This window comes from Colletotrichum truncatum (assembly GCF_014235925.2).
Source record: "Colletotrichum truncatum strain CMES1059 chromosome Unknown Contig_0007, whole genome shotgun sequence".
Lineage (NCBI taxonomy): Eukaryota > Fungi > Ascomycota > Sordariomycetes > Glomerellales > Glomerellaceae > Colletotrichum > Colletotrichum truncatum.
Window position 1 is genome coordinate 231,682 of NW_027222404.1, and position 22,489 is coordinate 254,170.

General features: G+C 48.9%; 9 protein-coding genes across 9 annotated transcripts, besides 1 other annotated feature; 3 read left to right on the plus strand and 6 right to left on the minus strand.

Annotated features, from left to right (window-relative positions):
- Positions 1 to 1,266: 1,266 nt before the first annotated feature.
- CTRU02_210439 (alcohol dehydrogenase-like domain-containing protein) lies at positions 1,267 to 2,352 on the plus strand (the record flags this gene model as incomplete). Its single annotated transcript, XM_070205450.1, has 4 exons — positions 1,267 to 1,397; positions 1,427 to 1,554; positions 1,605 to 1,792; positions 1,825 to 2,352. 4 exons carry the CDS (start codon positions 1,267 to 1,269, stop codon positions 2,350 to 2,352), a joined length of 975 nt encoding a protein of 324 aa, XP_070060693.1.
- Positions 2,353 to 2,953: 601 nt separating this feature from the next.
- Positions 2,954 to 3,046: a sequence feature (Protein overlapping with rRNA (CTRU02_210440, KAL0933641.1) was converted to a misc_feature.).
- Positions 3,047 to 4,530: 1,484 nt separating this feature from the next.
- CTRU02_210441 (adhesin aida-i) lies at positions 4,531 to 5,745 on the plus strand (the record flags this gene model as incomplete). The annotated part of the gene is made up of 1 exon (XM_036732192.1): positions 4,531 to 5,745. The coding sequence occupies one exon, from the start codon at positions 4,531 to 4,533 to the stop codon at positions 5,743 to 5,745; it is 1,215 nt and encodes a 404-aa protein (XP_036576118.1).
- A 626-nt stretch (positions 5,746 to 6,371) lies between these two features.
- On the minus strand, positions 6,372 to 7,454 carry CTRU02_210442 (phenylacetaldoxime dehydratase; the record flags this gene model as incomplete). Its single annotated transcript, XM_036732191.1, has 1 exon — positions 6,372 to 7,454. One exon carries the CDS (start codon positions 7,452 to 7,454, stop codon positions 6,372 to 6,374), a length of 1,083 nt encoding a protein of 360 aa, XP_036576117.1.
- Positions 7,455 to 8,624: 1,170 nt separating this feature from the next.
- CTRU02_210443 (uncharacterized protein) lies at positions 8,625 to 9,353 on the plus strand (the record flags this gene model as incomplete). Its single annotated transcript, XM_036732190.1, has 1 exon — positions 8,625 to 9,353. One exon carries the CDS (start codon positions 8,625 to 8,627, stop codon positions 9,351 to 9,353), a length of 729 nt encoding a protein of 242 aa, XP_036576116.1.
- Positions 9,354 to 10,622: 1,269 nt separating this feature from the next.
- On the minus strand, positions 10,623 to 11,357 carry CTRU02_210444 (uncharacterized protein; the record flags this gene model as incomplete). The annotated part of the gene is made up of 1 exon (XM_036732189.1): positions 10,623 to 11,357. The coding sequence occupies one exon, from the start codon at positions 11,355 to 11,357 to the stop codon at positions 10,623 to 10,625; it is 735 nt and encodes a 244-aa protein (XP_036576115.1).
- A 1,239-nt stretch (positions 11,358 to 12,596) lies between these two features.
- Positions 12,597 to 13,776, minus strand: CTRU02_210445 (LysM domain-containing protein; the record flags this gene model as incomplete). Its single annotated transcript, XM_036732188.1, has 4 exons — positions 12,597 to 13,209; positions 13,266 to 13,323; positions 13,392 to 13,543; positions 13,607 to 13,776. 4 exons carry the CDS (start codon positions 13,774 to 13,776, stop codon positions 12,597 to 12,599), a joined length of 993 nt encoding a protein of 330 aa, XP_036576114.1.
- Positions 13,777 to 16,283: 2,507 nt separating this feature from the next.
- CTRU02_210446 (uncharacterized protein) lies at positions 16,284 to 17,012 on the minus strand (the record flags this gene model as incomplete). Its single annotated transcript, XM_036732187.1, has 1 exon — positions 16,284 to 17,012. One exon carries the CDS (start codon positions 17,010 to 17,012, stop codon positions 16,284 to 16,286), a length of 729 nt encoding a protein of 242 aa, XP_036576113.1.
- Positions 17,013 to 18,567: 1,555 nt separating this feature from the next.
- Positions 18,568 to 19,484, minus strand: CTRU02_210447 (uncharacterized protein; the record flags this gene model as incomplete). Its single annotated transcript, XM_036732186.1, has 3 exons — positions 18,568 to 18,739; positions 18,803 to 19,027; positions 19,156 to 19,484. 3 exons carry the CDS (start codon positions 19,482 to 19,484, stop codon positions 18,568 to 18,570), a joined length of 726 nt encoding a protein of 241 aa, XP_036576112.1.
- A 705-nt stretch (positions 19,485 to 20,189) lies between these two features.
- CTRU02_210448 (integral peroxisomal membrane peroxin) lies at positions 20,190 to 22,179 on the minus strand (the record flags this gene model as incomplete). Its single annotated transcript, XM_036732185.1, has 2 exons — positions 20,190 to 20,720; positions 20,776 to 22,179. 2 exons carry the CDS (start codon positions 22,177 to 22,179, stop codon positions 20,190 to 20,192), a joined length of 1,935 nt encoding a protein of 644 aa, XP_036576111.1.
- Between the last annotated feature and the right edge of the window lie 310 nt (positions 22,180 to 22,489).

Genomic DNA, 22,489 nt, shown 5'->3' on the forward strand with positions numbered 1-22,489 from the left:
AGTAGTTGCCAGGTGCAAAGAGGGAAATTAAAGTAAACACTTGATTCGTGATCAAATACGATGGAATAATTCCCAGCTAACATATATTAAAAATAGTTGTCCAAAATAGCAGATCCAATACCCTAACGGACACGCATAGAAGACATATTAATATCCTCCGACCGGGTTACATATTTTACAACTATAATACTTATTTGCAGGGCTAAAACCGCAAGATCATTATCCTATGATATAACACTAGATTATCTGGCTTACGTAAGGGCTGCATTAGAAGCCTATGAGCAATACTGTCAAATTACCAAAGATAAAAAAGGTCTCAGAGCCATGTATATTAACTAGTATACTATATTTTAGTCCCTCAAAAACACTAGTAATTATCAAACCCGTCTAATCCTTCTTCGCGCAATAGGAGAGTTCTCTATATACCATTTTCCCCTTTTATCATCTTATTCTATAATATTCTCCATACTCACTATCAGGAAGACCTCGCTCGACTACAGGTTTTTACTACGTTATTGGAAGGATCAGCTAGAAGATTATTATTAGCATAAAACTTGTATAGAATTTCCCAGGCTCTATATGACCTCGCAGCCTTACATGTAGATAAGGAGATCGTCCATAGATCACTTTCGGAGTCATTAAGGTCCCTTAATGACATCGTTCAACACTCTAGACGAGATTCTATAACTATATCGGTGCAGGAGAGTGGAACAGCCGATATGCCTGGACTAGAGACCCCCGTTTTTTCTGAACTGGATGAATGGGTGTTTGGGTCAGCACATTTCATGGGGTTAATGTAATGGCCAACGCATATATCTACCACATTTGTCAGTAGTCATGTTTTCTCCTGAGCCAAATCAGTGAAACACTCCGCAGGAACTGGTGGTATCATAGTAATGGCAAAGAAAATCTCGTAATCCCTGCAATGTTCGTGAAAAGCTTTGATCGCAAGTGGCACAACCATTATTGCGGACGGAATAACACACCCCACTTGAACAACTCGGAGACCGGTAACTCAATCCTTTGCATCATTCCGCCCTGGCAAGCTTCATGTCCGGAAGACACCAGAATATGTCGAAGACTTAATCATAAAAATACGTACCAAATCCGCTATCTCCGCCAAGCCACCATGATCCCCAGGCCGTTGAAGAAGCATCACCACTGAAGAGTAACCGGGGATTCCCATTTATTTAAGCAAGCTCCCTTATAGTTCACTCGTATCATTGCACACCATTGCATCCTACTAGTTATCTACTATCCTAAATTATGGCACGGTCTCTACCCAAGTACTACAAGGCTGCCATCGTCGAAGGCCCTGGCCTTCCACTTGAGCTTATCGAGCTGGAACAGAAACAGCCAGGCCCAGGACAAGTGATGGTAAAGGTACTGCTTGCGGCGTATGTCATTCTGATGCGGGATTGCAAAGTGGCCAGTTCGGCACTCACCACTTCCCCTGTGTTCCCGGTCACGATATAGTGGGTGATGTTGTTGCAGTCGATGAAGGCGTTGCAAGAGTATTTGTAGGACAACGTGTTGGCGGAGCCTGGCATGGTGGTGAGCTAGGCCCTGCTGCACTTGTAGCCGCCGAATGCTGACATTTCCAGGACACGATAACACTTGCCGCCAATATTATGCTGGCCTATTTCAGCTTTGCTGGAACGGCACCGCCAACGGTGTCTCTCAAGATGGTGGTTATGGAGAGTACGTGGTGCTTCGTTCCGAGGCTGTCGTGCGCATCCCCAAGGATATAGATCCAGCTCTCGTCGCGCCACTTCTATATGCTGGCATCACTGTGTTCAATGGAATACACATGGATGGGCGCAGAGCCAGGAAGCCTTGTCGCCATTCAAGGGTCTCGGCGGCCTTGGCCCCCTTGATGTTCAGGACGCCAGTAAGATGGGATATAAGGTTATTGTCCTCAGCCCCAGCGCCGACAAGGAGGATTTTGCCCGTGAGCTTGGCGCTCACGACTTTATTGACACCAGCGCCAAGGATGCAGTTAAATGTTTGCAGCAGCTCGGTGGCGCTTCACTGATCCTCGTAACTGCACCCAATCCGAAGGCAATCAGTCCACTTACAGGCGGACTTCGGGCGGGAGAGAAGCTTTGCGTTCTAGCGCCGGTAGGACCTGTGGAACTCAATAGCGTGGGTCTCATCTCGAAGGCCGTGTCAGTGCATGGATGGCCTGGTGGACATGCAGTGGACTGCGAAGATGCTATCGAATTCGCTAGGGAGCATGATGTCAGATGCGTTGTTGAGCGGTTCGGCTTAAAAGATGTGGAAAAGGCTATGAAGCACATGCTGGATAACACGGTGCGGTTCCGAAGTGTTCTGCTGATGGACCTGCAGTAGATATTACATCACCATATTTTTAGTACACAATCTTTTCTACTATTTTGTCACAGTCATGAGCAAAGAAGCCCTATTACTTAAGTTCTTCATGAGTGACACAACCTACTGTGGCTTCCTAACCAGTGCCAGAATCTAGGATTTTAGAACCTATCGAGCCCTGTGATATATGGGTCAAGATTGATTAGTACTCACGGTTCATTGTTTCTACACGGTATAAGTTGCCACGACTCACAAGATCCATGTTAAGGTAGGATCTCGGCTGAGTCCACTGTGGTTACCGTAGATCAAAAGTGACCTGCCTCTTAATCTACATTTCCGTTATGAACATCAGGCTGTAATAGAAACTCCATAATTTGACTATCTTTCACAGGTAGCAGCATGGTTAATCTACACTACATGGCCCAGGCCTCTCTTCTTGGTAGAATCGACAAACTTCCATAACAACCAGCATGACCACCCTCATGCTTGTGTACCCGCTGACTTTTGGTTTGCAACTGTGCACGACTTCATTTGAAGGCCACTGAAGCAAAAAACATACAACACCAGGTATTCGCTGGTCGTCACCGACCCAACTACTAATCCGGCCCTCATTGGCTTATCTATGGGAGAGCGGACGGGATCCCGAGTTTTCCAATGGGTATGGTCGTATGTGAAAGAAACTTCTCACAAAATCGATTATAATGGTAGATCCTGACAATAGAACTCATGCAGATGACTTGCGTGTTCTAAAGTTCCAGCCGCTAAATTTCGTTACTAAACATGTCTGACCCGGCTATCTAAGAACCTATGGTTATAGTTTTGGAATTCCTGACCTAATCTGCGGCACCCAGACGCGTGGTTACGTGATAGACGCGGAACGGCGACCGAGTTCTTTGGCGACCCTCGCTCACTTAAAGAATACAAACTGTTTCGTTCCTAGTTGATGCTGTACGTGACGTAGCCCGCGACTAGAAAAACAAAAATTGTTTTTAAAGGGCTGTTTACGAATGTGTTAACTTCCCAGTATTTGCTCCATATAATTGTTATTGAAGCCATGTGCCCAACTTGAAAACCTCGTCGACCGGGTTGTCTGGCGTTCTAACCCACTTCCTGTCCAGTTTCCCGTCTGATGCGAAGTTGCCGCCAGTTAACGATATGGGATATGGTTCCCTTGGATAATATTACCCTTGACTTAGAACCATAACGTAGCATATGGCCGCCTTGCAAAGACCACCCATTTAGCAGACGGTGTGGTTTTGGGAAAGGATGTATCTATATTACAGTAGGTCTATCGACCGCACTTCTCCTTGAAAAGCTGGAGACTACCTATTCTTTTGATGAATATTCGAGCCCATCCTGATAATCAGATATTTTCCATTTGTTCAATGTGTCGATTTGCTAAAGGGCCAGTCTTCCGCATTTATCCTGCTTTACGAAAGCTTCACAGTGCAGGTGAAATTACTGGCATATTTGTTTGTTAATTTTGTATTTTTCGATCTCTGTTAGCAAAAGACGCACGAAATTAGTATTGAGAAACCATAAGAAAACGCTAGTCTCTTGAGATTTATTTTCCTCTCGTATTGTGCGCAAGGCACGGAAGTGTCGGCATGTCCACCCGCCAGTCAGGTTCCGAAGTACTCCTCGTAAGCTCCAAACGTTGAGCTTACACCTTCTGCATAGACAAATTCGTTTAAATCAGGCAATTTCCGGCGCCAAGGGCTGAATTGGGTAACAAGAAGGGGGGGAATTGGGAAATCTGCAAAAACGGCCAATTTTAGTGGACCTCATTGCCATACATGTGACTTTGGCTGATTCCCTAAAGTTTAATTTCTACTTGATTTTGAAGCTTTAGCAGAATCTCTACTTAACAAGAAATCTTATTGCTGATTAACATCATTAGCAACATTCTCAAGCTAGGCTACCACGCTGTATGCTATTAAGCTTCCTACCATATCTAACAAGATTGTACCTGTAGCGTTTGCTGATTGAGTCGATTACAGTACGGATCGTTACGAAGTATATGGCTAGGCTGTTTCATATTTTAAAGTTCAGCTAAGCTGCCTGATTACTATTGTTATTTGCTTCCGTAAGCCGTGACCTCGTCCTCAAACGGTTATTAGCTTCGCTTTCAGCATACTTCATAAAAAATGAATCGTTGATGACCACTGCCTTCAAAATCTGTTTCAAATAACTTCAGAAATGTCAACAAATCGCAGGAGAGGCGCGAAAATTCTTCTCCTTGTTTGTTTGGCGCTTACTGCTCATTTGTATTTCGCGGCCGACAATTCCAATTGTTCCGATACTCAGGCACCAACATACCCTGAAGCAAGCGAATCTAACAATGCTTTCATCCCATTCGTCAATGCCCCCTTTCCAATCCTTACCTACTCACCTGCTTTCGACCTCTCCATTACGACGGAATGGAACAAGCCCAAATACATTGGCCGTGCTGCCATGGATACCGGTTCAACCGGTGTCATGATTGGCGGTGGTTTACTCGGATTTTCAGACGCAACTAAGTTCGAAAAATCGCGACCAGGAAGCGAGTACCTCTCTTCGAGCGGGAGGCTGTGGACTGGTTATTGGATTGATGCCGATGTCACGTTCTATCTTGCTGAGAGGGATGAGCAGGGGCAACGCCAACAAGTTGTCAGCCACATTCCGATTCTAGCCGTAAATGAGTCAAGCACTTGCCTAGCTTATGGAAAACTTGGGTATTGCCCAGAAGAAGAAAAACAAAACGTCGTCAAATGGCCGAACAGTACACACTATCTTGGCGTCGGCTTTGGCAGAGGCAGCGTGCAACAGCCACAGGCATCGCCCGATAAGAATCCATTTGTTAATGTCGGTAAGATCAGAGGAAGCGAGGTGAAAGATATTCACCAGGGCTATATCATCACTCAGAATGGGATACACGTCGGCCTTACGAAAGATCTAGCGGCTCAGTTCCGGAAAACAAAGTTGGATGTGAGAGCAGGATCAAAGGCCCCCGACTGGGCCATGGCAAACATGGCGACCCGTATAAATGGCTCCCCCTACAATCATGGCAAGGCACTTTTCGACACAGGTATCAACCGATCATACGTTACAGTACACCAAGATATTCAGTCAAAGACGAAGACAGAGCCATCCCGATTAATCAAGAATAACCCAAAGGTTCTGGTGCCTGGAAGCGTAGTGGAGGTATTAGTGCCAGATGAGAAGAATCCTATTGCCAACTACACAGTTACTGTCACGGGGGATCCTCAAGGCATGGAGCCCCTAGGATACGTTATGAAGGATCCTCCGTCACCTTCCTCAACAACTGGGCTTTTTATTAACACTGGTAGAATGTTTTACGATGGATTTGACGCGATGCTAGATTCTGAATGTGGTTGGTTTGGGCTGCGGAATCGGCAAGAGCCTATGACCTAAACAAGTCAGAAGAGCTGAATGCAATACTGTACTTATCGAAATTGCACATAATCAGTCCCCCATTGTGCCAGACTTGTAGATTCCAACCAAATGCAGAAAATATTAGATTTGTTTCATGTCTCTCCTACAATAGCGTTGGCTAACATGAAACACAACACAACTGTTTTACATCCCTTCAGTATTGGCTAAACATTTCATACAATAAATAAGCCCAGTACATTTTCCGCAAGTAGCATCAGTTTTAGGATTTAAGAGGAAAAAGGCCGGCTAGTCTACGCGTCAGATCCACTCTGACAGCAGATTACTCCGATAAGTCGTTGGAGCAGAAGGTGGATGTGCCAAGCGAATGAAGGCGGCATTGCCGCCGGAGTACCCACTTCGGCGGAAGGCATGCTTGGTTTCCGCCGGCCTTCCGCCGGCTCAGACGAGCTTGAGGTGCTAGATGCAGACAAGCTGACGCCCTTTCAGCTCAATTTACCAGAGGGCTTGGAACACATGGCATGGGATCAAAAGGTGCTGAACATTTTACGTAAAAGCTTTGCACATGTATGGTGCCGGCATGGTGAAAAATGTTCATGCAAATTGCCGCCAGAACATTTTCAAAAAGAAAGTGGTTTTATTGGCAGTTAACCCAATTTGGATACAAGTTCCAGAGATACAAATTGAATTACCCCAGTCGTCGGTAGGCAGTTGACATACTCGAAGGAAGCCTCGCCCCTCTTGAGTACCGAGACTTCATGCCACGTCCGAAACTTTCTCTCCTCGCCAAATGTCTTCGCATGCTTGATAGCACCAAGGTATATAGCAAGATGCGAGCGATGTCTTTTAGCCCACTCTTCTAGAGTGTGTAGACTAGTAAAGAATCCGGCACCACAAGTCTCTTTTTTCGTTTGACCTGTATCGTCACGGTTGCCAAGGTATCTGAGCCCAATGGCACCGCCTTCCTCGCGGTTATTCCATAGGTACGCCAACCCTCCTCGTAGCGTTGGCTCGAGATTGTTTTCGTATGAATCCGTCTCCTCTGGTCCGCAGTTTTCCCAGAACTGACCAGACCGAATATGCACCATATTGTCGTAATTAGTCCCTGTCAAATATTGCCCCAGGCCTTTTGGCACAGTATTCGGCCTGGATTTCTGAGCTGCATCGTCTTGCTCGAAGAGGTCATGAGCGGAGTCCGGAATTCGGTCTCTTGCAGCACCCCAATAGGCTGAGAGCTTGTGCTCCGCCGTATTCGTGTCTGGTAGCTTGGCCAGACCGGGCAGATAGTCAAGACCAGAGTAGTTGGTCTCCAGCCGTGAAATTGGTGTCACGAAGCTCTCCGTCCATAGACCCAGCGAGCTCTGTTGACTGGGAGACAGTCGAGAATAAACAGATCTAATACCAAGTCGCTGCAAGCTGCGCTTGCCTTTGGCTTCATCAATCCAGTAGCATACCCAGAGAGTAGTATTCGGAGCATCATCTCCATCAAGATGATTGAAGCATTCATTTGCCAAAGGCCGGTCGCTATCGCTGTCAAGCCATGCTTGGATGCTTGCAATTGCTTCTTTGACAGCTTCGGAACCCTCACTTACATCAGAATGAGGCTGCACGCCGACGTAAGCTGTGAAGAGGTGGTCGACATCTTCAGGTAGGACCAGTTGCCATCGCGGGATGGGAGGTTTGTGGTTCTTTGGTTGACGAAGGGGATAAGTGCGTGAAGGACAAGTCATGGTATTTTTGGTTGATTGTGTGCTGCCTTGAAGTTGATAGTGTTCGACAGTGGTTCTTGTATTTTATAAGATCGAGGGCAAAAGCATTAGCCGGGCATGGTGGATTGAGATGTGTTGGGACCGATGAGGCAGAATTAATTACTAACGATGAATCCCATTGGTCATGGGGCATTATTGTTCACGGATCGTTTCGGAGGCCACTTCTAGCTCCGTACCCTGTTGGTTACCCGAATTGGCAGCTAAATGGGCCACTAGCTGTCCATTACCCAAATGATCCATACAGGGAAGATCGTCGAAGAAGGTTAATATGTCTAGCTAAGAAATATCCCACTGTAGACGCAAAGGGTGCTGGGCTCTCGATTTATGCATTCTGACCGAAACTCCGTAAAATTGGATATTTGGGTTTAGAAAAAAATGACGCGGGCTCGCAGTCAACAACTCGATATTTCACACCCCAACAATGTCCTTTCAAAACACAGGCATTTTTCCCGATAACGGATGGAGGCAGCTACCAAGTTTATTACAATTCTCTTAGAATTACTTTGAAATTCATAGTACCGAGAAGCCTGTTGCAGTGAACTAGTTATGTGATCTGAAAGGCATGATACGGGCCAAATGCTGGGTTGGGTAGTTTAATTGTGACAAATGCTGTGGCCTTGGTGTACATGTGTTGCGAGGCTATTGTTGATTGTTCTCCCGCAGCGGGCTTAGCAATCCTTCTCTCGACACGTTTGACAAAGTGTCATCGCTCTTTCACCAATAATGCGTTAAAGAGCGCCCTTTGTGAAGAGGGTAAATGCTCTTTCGTGTTGCATCAGTGATCAAAACTATACAAACTGTTCCCAATTGAACGGCCGGCTGCCCCTGACAAAGAAAACAATTTATTCTGGTCAACCACTTCCACCATTGATATCATAGGAGTTTGAACAACATTGAAGATTATGAATAGATCAATATTCATTTGAACAAAGGCAGCGTCAGCTATACTTCTATGGTGTATATATGTAAGGATATGGTCCGTCAAATGAGCAACTGACTTTCTTACCACAACAGACCAAGCAATAGCAACATTAGTCAACAATCGTCTTCTTCTTCTTCTCCTTCACAGATTGAAAGAAAACACAGTCACGCTAATAAGCAGTTAAACAGTTGATTAAGAGAGGAAGCAACATGTCTTTCCCTAACCCCGACACATACGTCCCCACCACCGCCCCGGCCAAGCGCGGCCCATCTCTTCGAGTCCGAATCCCTCAGTTGGAACACAGCAGCGAGGCTAAATTCAAAGGTGAAATATTTGTTCCCAACTTGACGCTTTCCGCTGCTGTCAATGAAGCCTCGAAACAACCACTACCCGAGTATGCCGAGTACTCCCGTGAGCGAGCTCAAGTTTCTAGTTTCGCAATGGAGCATTCAGGCGACAATGGTAAGATGGACTACCTCCACTGGAAACTCTTCCACAACGGCCGACCAGCTGGTCCTTGGGACGTATGTCCATGTGAGTCGGATATTTTTGAATCTCCCGATGCGGACGAAGAGTCTCGGGCAAAGGAAGAGCTAGAGCGGCGGTTGAACGAATTGCAGCAAGAGTTTGGTTCACCTAACTACGCCCCGAATACGGCAGAGATCAACAACGCAATCTGGAATGATCTCTTTGGAAGCCCTGGAAAGAGTAGTCCCTCGCAGCGCGTTTCCCTCGACCTTGCACCGTTAGCTCTAGAGGATAAAGACGAAGACATCGCCAAGGAACAGACTAACGATTGTGGACTTGCAGCTTCGCAAACATCTGATCATGCTGCAGCTTTGAACCCTGCCGTTATGTCTTTCGAAATGCCCGAGCCAGACTTTGCTGTCTCAGAACGACCTCATGAGTCTTCCCAGCCCGACATCAACAAGTCTTGAGAATTCTTCCTAATCTTATCGTCGTCTCGGTGACCTTATTTTATTTGTTGATTTTATGCACAAGGACTGATATACAGGGGTTGCATGGCCGGATCATTTTGGCAATGGGTGTGGCAGCTGTTCTCACTTCCCTTTCGCAAATATTACAGCATTTAGGTAGACAGAGTTGGTAGTGGTAAGCCTTTTCAGGGTTTCTTGTATACAAGATATTTGACGAGACACTCTTCCACAAATGTTACTCGTTCACTGAGAGTAGAAAGTGTGTCGTCGCTGGGGATTTTCTCCATTTTTGACACCCAAAGTCACCGACGAAAGTAACCACTTCCCACATGGCTTATTTCTCTCCCACATCACTAAAGGCAAGTGCTTTCTTTTGAACCTGTTTAGAAATCCCGGTGTTCGTCGATAGGGTTCTGCAAGTTCGAGTTAGAAGGGAAGACGGCGAACTGATAGATAAGTCATCCAGCAATGTCGTACATGAACAAAGTCACGTAGTGGTCATCGGTGATCCATTATCATTATCCCACAGTCATCTCATGTACACCGCATTCACTCCTGAGCAACAAAGAAGATCAGAAAGGAACCTACACGACTACGACGAGGTGGAAAAAGTGTGCTTCTCTTTCCCAAAATTTCAAATATCAGATTTATTTACATCAGTATATGCCGTTAGATCCCATCATAGGCATAAGCAGGTAGAAACCAAAAGCTATTATTCCGCATGATATGAAGTTCATTCGATGCCAGGGGCCTTACTCAGCAGCTCAGTTAAACCCGCAGCAGACTCTCATTCTAGGTACCCAAAAATAGCGCCACAGGAAATCGGCAACGGGAAAGTCGCATTTTAATCCACTGCTAACGATAACCGTGGTTAATTTAGCCTCATTAGGGAGGTGGATAGAGAGTGAGCGGCCCGAATGAGCCCCATGACTGATTGTCGCTAAAGAGGGCCAGAACCATCGACCACTCGACTCCGGTCACTATTCCATGATCATTGGCTTTGACACTAAGTCGATTCTGACGAACTTCGATACATGAACTTTAAGTTTTAGCTTCGACCTATAACGGAAACAACATTACTATGACAACGTATCGTTTTAGTTTAGTGTATTTGAAGGCATTGTATTTCAGTTCTTCTTTAGGAATAGTGGTATCTAGAACAAGAAAAAAAAAGGGTATTCAGGTATTTTCAATGGCAAAATTCAATATCGTTGTTCGTCATGTACGGGCAACCCGTCCGGCGGGATATGCCATGTCTTTCAACCCCTCTCAGTCCAGCCAACTCCACGTACCAGTCACCCTACCCTCAGCCTTATCGGCCAGCCGCTGAAATGCAGCAGGACTCATGTCTAAATCAGTGGGCTTGCAGCCAGTACACCGGTCCACGACCGTGACGTCCACAGAGCCCTCGCCCTCGCGTCTGATCCGAATCTTCTTTCCGCACAGCAAGTTGGTGTTCGGGTTGCCACCCTCCTGCACATCATCCCACAGGTAGTGCGAGACGGACACGATGAAGTCGTCGTTGCTGTTTGTCTTGCCGCACGCCCCCAGCCCCACGTCGTAGTAGGTCAGATCACCGGTGTGGGTGTCCTTGTTGTTCGGCAGAGGCAGATCTTGCTTGCCACCGCGCTTGGAGAGGCCAAGGCCCAGCGCTAGAGGTAGAACAAAGAGGATAAGAATTGCAAGGGGTAGTACGACGAAGAGGAGAAATCGCTTGCGGGAAAGGCCGAGGTAAGTTTTGTGCGGTGGTAAGAGAGCGTCGAAGCGGGCTCGAAGAGAGGTATGGGTTTTTGGAGCGGTCGTCGTAGCGGCCGCAGTTGCAGTTGGTGCAAAGGAGAAGGATTGATTGGGATGCGCCTCTTTGGCGTAGCCATCACCTCCATAAGAGTTTTGGTGATGTGAGGCAGCCGTAGGTTTAAATCGCTCAAGAAGAGAACGCCGCTTTTTAGAAGGGGTTTTCCCATTCAGGTGTTTGAAAGGTTTGCGCTGGGCGCTGGATCGCATGTTCCTCGTCGGTCATTCTTAGAAAGTATTTTCCGGTGTGTCGTCGCTCCGGAGTCTTGTTGCATTCGTGTCGTTCGGTATACAAGTTGTGGTGGGCAAAGAATGGCTGGATCTCTCGACTACGTACGATGGTGGTTCCACATGACAATGTGCGACTTTTCAGTTGAAGAAGCAGTGGGCGATGCGAGGGGTCAAAAGCAGGAAATGGGAATGGGAAAGGCGAATGGCGCGGGGCTGGTGCCTTGTTGGCGATCGACCGTCAGGGGTTCTCTCTGAACAGGGAAAACAACCCTGATGACGAAGGAGGAGAAAATGCTTGGTCTGGCGATGCCGGTTTTCAGTTGCTACCTTACCGTGCCAGGATGGGAAACTTGAATTTCGCGAATGACGGATGTCGAGTGGCTGGTGCCAGGGGTCTACAGGGCTGTCAGCACACGGGCCAGGGGTCAAGGAGGGGCGATCCTGTGGCTGGGTCAATTTACAAGGTAGATACTTGCGGATACTTGTACCGTAGCTCTATTCTGAACCTTATTCACAGTTCAGCAATGGGGTCCTCGATTGCCCCACACTGCTAAGCGGACTTCATCTGCCAAGAAGCATCGCTTAGTCCCAGGCCTTGACAATATGTATTTAACAGTACGTAAAGGTCGATGATCATGGACATGCCGAAAAATTGCTGTTGTTTCTGAAGTTGCAGTGGCACTAATTGTGCTCCAATAGCATGTGGCTACAGAAGAAGACGTGTTCCTAAACACGGCAATACTTAAGTACACCCTAAAACAATGAAAGCCCTCACATAGTGCAATACCAAGTGAAGACGGTTCCTCTCGCACTTTTAAGAAAGAGTAAGATTATGTTTCCAAAGAAAATCGCCAATCTGAGCACTGTCCAGTTGGCCGAGATGAACTCCATTCTACAGTCTCAGTCGCTGTTGTTCGTATCGGCTGTCGGCGTGGTGAGTTGCGTTGTACTTGCTGGGTAGCTAGTCGACTTGGTCGCTGAAACCAATGACTCGGCACTCTCAGTTGTTGAAGTTAGCTGGGACGAAGACATCACTTGCCCAGTGAAGGTATCGGTGCTTCTGAATGCGGACTTCAACAAGGTTGATCCTTGGGAATTGGACGTGGAGTTGCTTGGAACAGTCGCAACTTTTGACAGACTACCCGGCTGTCTATACAAGAGATGCGTTGTTAATAAACTACCAAATAGTTCTTTTCATTAACTGGACGAAGAGTAAACTTACCCGACACAAATATACTGACCACGGAAATCTTTCAAGTGGCTACACTCTATGAAAAGCTTGGAATTCCATTTGTACAGATTCTCTTGGCTAAGTCCATATGTCGCGAAAAGTGAGTCACAAGAATCCGTGATTGTAAGAAAATGAACATTGCATTTCTCGGGCAGGCAAAGGTCCTGACCAACTTCGAGGCCGCCGCACCAATCATCGAGTCTTTCGTTCGCCTCGACGAGACCCCTGCTTGGTACACTCAGGGTCGCAGCTATGGAGGTGCATGTGTCGTTTTCTCGGACGCGATAAGTATCGCTGCAGTCCGACGACATGCGTTGAGCGGACCAGCTCTTGGTTGCGGCTCTCACGGTAGTCTCGGCTTCGAACAAAGCCGCAGTCGGGTTCATAATGTACTGTGCCGGGCTCGCATATACGTAGTCTGTCGCTCCACAACTGGACACAGCCGACTGAAAGTCGGCGGCTAGAGCCTCTGTGTGGCCGAGGGGAGAGTTGGCCGCAATCTCCATTGGCCCTAGAATGCAGTCGTCGCAGTCGTGAGGCACATCATCCGTAGTGTTCCTCCATTCGTCAAGTACTTGATCGCACCATTGCCCCGTTTTTCTATGAGAGTGTTAGACAGGTAAATGTTGACTTGATAGCAGTGAAGGGAGTATTGCCTGTTTTTGTAGCAAGACATGTCGTAGGCATAGATATAGCGGTCCAGAATATATGTCGCTGTGTCTTTCAGTCAGAAATTTGCGCCAGTTAAAAGTAATGCTAGCTCTTCGAGGGTGCGCTTAGACCTGGGTAGAGAAATAGGTTATGATCAAGGACGTCTTCGACTGCATCACAATCATTTTGAATCTTGGATCTCAGGTTCATCAAAGATTGTTTACAGCCTTCGGTGCAGATGGCATCGATTCCATCGGCATCAAGAATGTTGATTCTGGGAGACCTGATAGGGATTTGGTGAGCGGATGGATGAGGAAATAAGAGGGTATTTCGCTTTCGAACATACTCGGACCTAACGTGCCAGCCCAAACGACCTGAACAATCCACCGTGGTGTTGAGTGCCTCGAAGCACTTTGAACTCAGTCCCAACGATTCATAGGAGGTGATATGGCGAGGAAACTGCTGAGCTAGAGCGAGAGTCAGTGAGGCGAGACCGATTATAGCCGTCGCTTTCATAGTGGTGGATGGTTGAGAAATTGGAGGAACTGGAACCCAAAGGTGGTGTAAAACAACCGATGTGTGTTTTCGAAGTTTGAGATGGCCAGAATGAAGTAGGGCACAAGAACTCCAATAAATTTGATGCCTCAAGAAACTAACGTATGGGGAAATTGTCTGATGAATTGCAACAAGTCATTTGATATCCTTATGGTGGTGCAATTTCAAGCGCGTAGCTTTGCCAGTTTGTTGGTTACCCACTTTATCAGTCGTCTGCAGCCAAGACGTCAATTCGGGTTTGAAATTGGACCGGCCCCTTTTCTGACTGACATGCTGGGTGGTCAACAGGTGACGTTGGTGCCTGGCTGCGCCGCTCGTTTTGAACGGTAGACTTCTAAACCAGCTTCCTCTTTAAGACCCTAGCCATTCGCCACCCATAATATGCAGCATAAACAGTTCGTCTCGCATGTGTGAGTGGCTGCAATGAACAGTTAGTGCCCAGGTGCCTTGTGTCCCGTGCAGATGGAATACCAACGGATTTTCAAGAAAGAACTGGTGTCCGTTGTCTAGCCAACGTTTCTATGACGAATTATCGAACAATTTTCTTTTTCAATTTGTAGTTTATTCATGAAAGATGTCATCCTGGCTATTTTTAGACCCAGAGGTTATCTAAAAAATGGCAGGGCCGCCTGACTGAGCGGTCATCACAGCACAACCAGTATCTGGCTAACTCGAGGAAAGCTTCACCATGCACACGCAGGGAACTCCGGAACAAACAGTGACAGGCTTACAGCTACTAAGGGGCACATACAAAAGATGACAGTTCAACTTTCGGTAGAGACCACAAACAGGCCGACCTTGCCACTGTGTCTTTTTAGCCTACATTAAGCTATTGATGTCAAGCAATGCTCCGTAATTCATATGTGCGCGGACTCCCTTCTGACCAAGGCGACTCGACAGATATCCACTTCCACTTCAGGACATGTCTGCGCTAGCTTTACAGACGTGAATACCCCTGTCTGATCCTCGAGCACCCCGGCTCCAACAGACATGAAAAAGGTTCCTCGGCAAGGAAGGCGCGCCTTGAGGAACAACGCGGAAATTAAGCGGAAGACAAGAGTCCGGTGATACCTTGAGCTCTTGAGAGCTTGAGTTATGTGCGTTCAGTTTGATCTCTGCTGCGTTTCCAAAGCTCTGCTAGAACAGGACTGTGTGTTCGCGTAGAGCCTAGGGCGAGCCAATCCGACATCGTCGTGACGATCGTGATCCTGCTTATCTCTGGTGCCAAGTACCTACTCTTATGGGTGAGACGACTCAGCCCATTAAGAGGCTGGGCGGTGCTTCTAACTCACAATGCACGCAGTTCCCATAACCCTTGAGCGAAAATCATTATGTAGGAGCCCCTACTCGAGGAAAATGGGGGGAAGGGGTGCTCACTGTAGGTTCCCACGAAGCCAAGCGATCAATATTGTATGACGCAAATCATGAATGAATGAAGAAGGGGTCGACATGGGTGGCACTGAGAGTACAGGTATTCCACGACAGAAATAAGTATGAATAGGTACTTGATGTTTCTATCAACACTGTTCTCAAGCTGTCTTGTTTCGAAAGTCCCAAACGTATGTTTGCTCTTTTGTGTTATAATACCACCCGTTTAATACTGCATGACCGGCTATAATGCCTGGGCGGGAGGTAGGTTGACTTCAAATTCCCAGAGGCCTATGAACATACCATCACTTGAAAATGAGGTTTGCATTTGGGGTGACCGCACTCCGGACTTTGAAGCTGTTTACCCGCGCCACATGCTCCTTGGATTACTGCCTACCAACAGCGTGTTTCTGTAAGGCCATGAGTGCTCAGGTCAAGCTACCGCCCGAGGTTCCAGGTAGTTACTACCCTGAAAAGGGGTTCAGCTCGAAATATATTGGACTCTGGAACTTTATTTACCTCTATGGTGCCTGCCTGGAGGACTATTACGGATAGACACAGCACCACTTGATCGGACGTATTGCGACACCCTCCAACCCACCTGCGCGTATTTTCAGTTGATGTCGATGGAGACTGGGAGGCGCTGTGTGGCTTTTTTGCCGTCTAGGCTATTGCCCGATTGCTATGTGTAAGTTCAAGTATGACGGTCTGCTTATTTTGGTGAACCCAATGTGTGAATGGAGTAAATAGGTTTCCCAGAGGTGGCAGACACATCCCAGAGATTGTTGACGAGCTCGTCCTGGTGGAAAGCATAGGACAGGTACCTCCATGCTGCTAGAACTAGAAGTCGAGTGTGAAAACTGACGTCTAGCATGAGCAAAATCAAGCCGCCGCCACCACCACCCCAAGATAAGGTACTGAAAGAAGCTGCCATGCCGACAGTGCCATTAACCGGTTCAGTAAATATGAGAAAAGAATAGATAAAACGCTTTTACATGCCCCGCTTACCTTTTATGAAGACTAAACCGGATACTGCCCCTGTTCCTCCAAATCGCTATCATCAGCCTGTCTTGTGCAACGAGACAAGCTTTCCTTCGCATTCACTCGGGCATTGATTCCCTCCCCACAGGATTGATGGCAGGCGGTCTCTTATAGCTGATTTCGTCATCCAAATCACACCACCAAAGTCCGCTGTACAGCATTGACAGGTAGATCGAATTTTGCCACCTCCAACCGACGTATCTGCGGTCGCTGCCATCAATTGGGGGAAACCCCCCTTCATCCATAGGGTTGTCTTTGCCCCTGCGGTTCGGCGTCCATTGCCTATCAATGATTGCGACGACCAGTGGTGTCCCTGCCTCTCTAAATCTGGGATGAACGTCTCGCTGTGAGGGCTCCAGAGTGTCAAGGCACTTCTTGTCGACATACAAGCAGTATTTGAAGCGAGGAAGGTCAGAAATGCCGGGATGTTCGTCTTCCCAGGCGACGGCTCGTTGAGAGGAGACCCATTTTTGGAAATGTTGCCTTATCGTCGGCCTAGAGGCATTGTCTAGCGTATCTCTGTTCTCAACAACAACCCAGTCAAGGTACTGTTCCAAGAGCTTATCAACACGGTATTTTTCGAGGTGATAGCGGCAATTATCTTTGAGCTGCGCGAGGTAGCGGTTCCAAAGGTCGTCATCGTCGTAGGTGCAGCGATAGACAACAAAGCCCCACTTATGAAAGCCGGTCTTGACCATGGAGAAAGCGAGGTGTTTGAAGCGATCGTTTTTGTAGTCCCTCAGAAGTTGGGGCAGGTCTGACAACACCTGGGCACTTGACATATCCATAATGTCTGCTTCTAAATGGGTGTATAAATGAGAAATGAAGAGATCGTTGGAGGGTATAGAGTAATTTTCGAGGGGTCATTGGAGACGGGCGGATGGGGGTTAACTAATATGTATTCGTGTGGCTGTTGTGAGTGTCAACCACACCCATGCTCCAACTGCCAAGACGGTTAATCCCTCGAAGCGGTTGTTGCCCCTCCAGCGCGGCCTTACCTAACAGAGAAGGCGCTTGAGAGGGCCAACCGAAGGTCCACCTTTTCAGCCTCTGTTAGGCCACATCAGCCCATGGCCGAAATACCCCAGACTCAAGGAGCTAATTAGGTGATGCCAGCCGAATACGGGTGCTGTCTAGACGTTGACGCTGAATATATTATCTTGCTTACCTATGCACGCGGATGGATCTAGGAAATAGCCGTGATGTTTTACACCGAGGTAACAAGGCAATTCTAGCTCCGTGTATGCAAATATCATCGTCTATAGACAGGAAGCAGATAAGCCTTTCATCAGAAATGCTTTTTTGAGCCCTGAAATCAAGAACTTATTGAAGTAGTGACTAGTTTCTGACTTTGACTGGCTTTCCCTGAACTCGACACACTTAGAAATCATGAGCAGACTAGCGAGCTACCAATCATGCCTTGCGGTTATTTCTTGTGCTCTTTCCAGTATCCCATCGACTGCCACAAGGCAACAGGTACATACTGAACCATTTTGAGCCCGTACTTTTCCAAACAATAACCAGATGGCGCTAATCATTTGACCAAAATCGTATTATCAGAGAATCATGGGCTAGTACACCACATGTCATGTACCGGTTGCCTTGAGGCAGTCGATCAGATAGTTCCAAGCCGTCACACTAACTACTTTGAGAGTGTTGGTTCTGGCGAATCCCAAAAGAAGAAAAACCAGGTACACTTCCAATAGAGCTGTCATTGGCTTTACTTTAAAGTGTCTTTGTTTGATTACATCTCTAAACTAGTCTTACTTCACCGGGGCTTGACACCTGAAAAGATCCCGTCCGTGTGTGTTTCTCCTACTTCCTCGACGGAGAGGAAATTGTCTTCTAAAATGTCTCTCTGAAATCATCGAACACGCCATCACGCGAATCGAAGCTCCAGATATTCATCAGACTGAACATGATGGCGCACGAGGCCTACGGGCGACGTCTCATGTTAGCATAGGCTGAGCATAACATCGGGCATCACAGTTTGCCTCTCCCTTTCCCGGGTTCTCGATGCTTTTCTGTGACGACCTGGCACTTTGGCGTTCGTTTAAGACCACATAACCCGCGCCGTTCTATCCATGGCCATTGGTTTTGAGTCTCAGGTTTCACTCTGCTCTGCTATGCCTTCTATCAGTGGTGAAGTATGAGTAATTTCAACCACTTTGCCATAAATACCTAGGTCATTGATACTCACACCAGCTCCAAAACAATATAACGTTGGACCCAAACTCCAACCGATCCAATGCAATGCTGAATGCAAACATCGTAGCCTCCCTTCCCAGATGGTCTTAATCAAGAGTTTCAAACCTAGCAAGCATGCTTCCGTCACGAAACCCATCACGAAAGATCGCCCACTAACCCCTCAAAAGTCTCGTCCTCCATCGCCAAACCCCCAGACGTAGTCCCATAACCCCTCTCACGAGTCTTGCCCTTTCTCACCTCCCTCTGGCCCCTCTGTTCCTGGTGCAGACGCAAAACAGCCCACCAAAACCCAGCAAAGAACGAGAACCTAACACAGTCAAGTCAGCTTCACCAAGCATCCCCCCACTTCTCAAAAAACAACCAGACTCACCACATGACGACAACTCCACCAACGACGACCGCCAGCCCGATCCCCCTCGCCCCGCCGCTCGCGCCAGCACACACCATCACCGCGCAAAACGTGGCCATGATCAAGCCCGCCGCCTGGAACGCCAGATCAGCAAGCCGCGTCTGCACCCTAACGGCATGCAGCAGCATCGCGGAGAACGAGACGCTAAAAAGCACGAGTAGGCCAGGAGAAGCAAACTCGCATAACCTAGATGACTCCACGTCAGCCTTCCATCTCCCAGCATCTAACCCCCTTCAAAACCTTCAAACCCTCAAGTCGTGTTACCCCCCCCCCCCCCCCCCCCCCCCAAAAAAAAAACAGGGACAAAAACATACCAATTCCAAAGCTCAAAATCACCTGCCTGACCCATCCACACAATCCACCCCTCGACAAAGACGACAAAAAGGCACTGCGCCCCCAAAAGCGCCGAAAACGCCACTTCGCCGCCGCTCCACGCCCCGACGCCGTCTCCGCCCCGCTCCGTCGTCGTTGTTGTCTTCCGCCCCGCTTTTCCCGCCGCCGCCGCCGCCGCTTCCGTGTCGTAGTCTTGCACGGTGATGATGGGCAGGTACCCGTCCGACCCGTTCCACGTCGCTTTTTCGTGCGCGGGAGACCCGGCGCGCGAGAGGACGGCCATCAGCGCCAGGCGCGAAACCGTTTCCATTCTTCCCCCTTTCTTTTCTTTTGTTTTTTTCCCTTTTGTCCTGTAAGAATAATCGGGACGGGGATGTACTTCCTATCTTTGGCTTGACCGAGAATCTTAAATCGTTACAATTCGGATTGAGAGGAAGGGGGAAGAAGACAAGAAAAAGAAAGTCAAATGATTACTGAAGGTAGTCAACGGAGTAGTAATATGGCATTTTTTTCATAATCTGTCTGGGGACCATGCAATCGGATGCCCGCAGCGCAAAGCCACATGACCCGACTTGCATCACCGCCCCGTCGCACCTGAACATCTCACCCCGACCCCCCTTTCCCCCTCATCATCAGACTAAACGGCGGTGTCTCATAGCTCAGCTGCGCAACACACCAGGATTGTCTTCGTTCTTCGTTCGGCATGATTACTGGTTCGCCGCAACGTGGGTGCCTGTGATAAAATCTCACTGTGGCTCAAAACTGTGTGGCTCAAGCATAAGTTCCCGTGACTTTTTCCCGAAAATTGTCAAACGAAGCACAACACACATGACAATCAGGGTATGCAATTATGTTATACACGCTTATATCGTAAACCCCAAATCATAAAAATAGCAGCCCGGACTCGTCATACTCTACAGCCGACAACGCCGCAAATGCCCATCCGTGCCCGGTCCTATTCCGACAAAATAGAGAGAAAAAGTCATCGCATCCTCACCGGGGCGCGGGATACGCCTTACTCCAAGCTCATACGAGCCTCGTCGCCAATGCCCCATTGCCCGCCGTCTTTGCCCTGTAGTGCAAGGTTGAGATTGACCCCTAGTGCCGCGGCTTCCTCTTCGCTCTTCGCCTCGCTCGCCCTCCGGCTGCGATCTTGTTCCCTGTCGGCCTTGCTGCCGATGCTCTTGTCTGTAACCTTCCTCCTGAGTGAAGGCGCTTTGAAGAATGACCGGCCGCCGGAGCTCGTAGACAACGTCGATGCGGTATCGTCTTTTTCCCGCTCCGCATCCCTATCATGCGCCGTCAGGTCCGGCGCTGATTGTGTGGGGGAGAACATCTTCTCCTCAACGGTGCTGTATCTCTGCGTCGTTAACGCAGGTCCCGGGGGGCTACCCGCGGGAGACCCCGGCTGTGGTGGCGCCTGTGACGCATCAAGTTCGTGTGCTATCTCGTCCTCTGAGACTTCGACCAGCTCGGCATCGCGATACCATTTCCTCCGGCGGGTCCACCGCCCCCATCCATCTACACCGCGACGGCCATTTTGCCACTTGAAAATGTCCTTGTCAGCTCTGAGTTCAGGTGCTCGCGCATATACAACTTACCTTGTTGTCGTAGTAGATCCACCCGTTCTTTCCAGCGTCGCCGTCATAGTCCACAGGCTCACTCCCGTCGTCGGGAACACCGTCAACCCTCCACTTGCTGCCTTCAACCCACCGCCAGCGCATGTTGCTTCCATCCTCGACTTCGGGTAGTTCAAAGGTGTCACGCGACGGAACGGGGTTGTTGTGCTCGTCGGTCCAAGCCGACCGCTCGTAGGCGAACATGCTCTGCGTCCAACCGAGACCGACCCACCGTCGCTGGTTCTCATAAATAATAAAGGTAAACTTGACACCGGCGTCCTTGCTTGTGGCGTTGTTGCTGTGCCGATGCGACTGCTTTTGCAACGCCTTGGTCAGTTCCGATGTCACTGGGCGTTTTGTCACGACCTTTCCGCCGTTACCGTTCGTGAAAACGTCTACCGGAACAGCCTTGACGGGCTTTTCAAAAGTGAGCCCAGTCACCAAAGCAGCCGTCTTGCGAACCGTCGCGCTGCGCCAGAGGAGCGTTCGGGCAACACGCGTGGCTCTCGCATGCCACGTAAGGGCCAACGTGCCGAACAACAGGGCCACTCTTCGCGTCGTAATGATCCTCAAGGGCGGTAGCGTCAACAGCATCCAGAAGGGCGTGCAGAACAGAATGCGCACGAACAGTGTCGTCAGCGCCGGTCTCGTTGTTGCTGACGTCGGGGTGCGCTGTGTGCTCAAGAAGTCTGTCAGCTCAAGGAGTGGCTCGAGTAGAACATTACACCGGCCGGTGAACTCCTTCAGCGTCTCGACAATCTCGTCCAGGGTCTTTTGATGTTTTGTGTTTGTTATCTCCGACTCGCCCCGGTGGTGGCCTTTGGCAGCGCCGCCGGTTCCATTGCCCTTGGGAGTAGTCTTTTGACCCTTCGCCCCGGCCGCTGCTCCAGCATTCTGCGTGCCGCCCGACTCCTTAGAAGCCGGCTCTGTCCAGCCGCTACTGCTTAAGGGGCTGAAACGGCGACCGTACATGCCCAGTATCAAAGCTAAGACGACGACGATAGGGCCGGCCATGCGCACGACAATATCGCCATAGAGAACGACGGCCCAGAATGAGGCCAGCAGAAGGAAGCTCTCCCAGGGATCATCGGTGGTCCATGTCAACAGGCCGGCAAGCTTGTTCAACGGAAGGAGAAAGGGATGGGAGTATGCTAATGCACGAGTGATTTGCGGTGGAGTGGCCAGCAGCAAGGGTGACTTCTGATGGACGATGATGGTCGAACGTCGGGAGGACCGGCTCGGGGTGTTTGCGGAGAGCGTAACGGGGGAGAAGGTCGCATATGTGGGTGGCGCACCGGAGAAGGCACCGTCGAGGCCGGAGTCGGCATGGGAGGGATCGTTGGCCGAATCGGCGTCGGGGCCGCGGTGGGCTTTCGGGGTCGACATGTGGACTAGCCAGGGCGTATCCTGTAGGATGGATGGGAGATTAGCGTCGCTGCCGGGATGAAGGTATAACGAATGCGAGACAACAAGCAACAGTAGCAGCAGCCGATGCAGCCGTCAGTTAGCGACGCTGGTGAAGAAAAGATGTGGGCAGGGCGAAGGCCATCGGATGAAAGCAGAATGTAGGCAAGACAAGAGTGTAGGCAAGAGTGAGGTCAAGAGGGTGAAGTGCAGGCGGAGGAGGAGAAGGTGGCCGGCTGGGGGTTATGACGTGGCTGATGCGTTGAAGGAGCCAAAGCGTACAAGGTAGCTG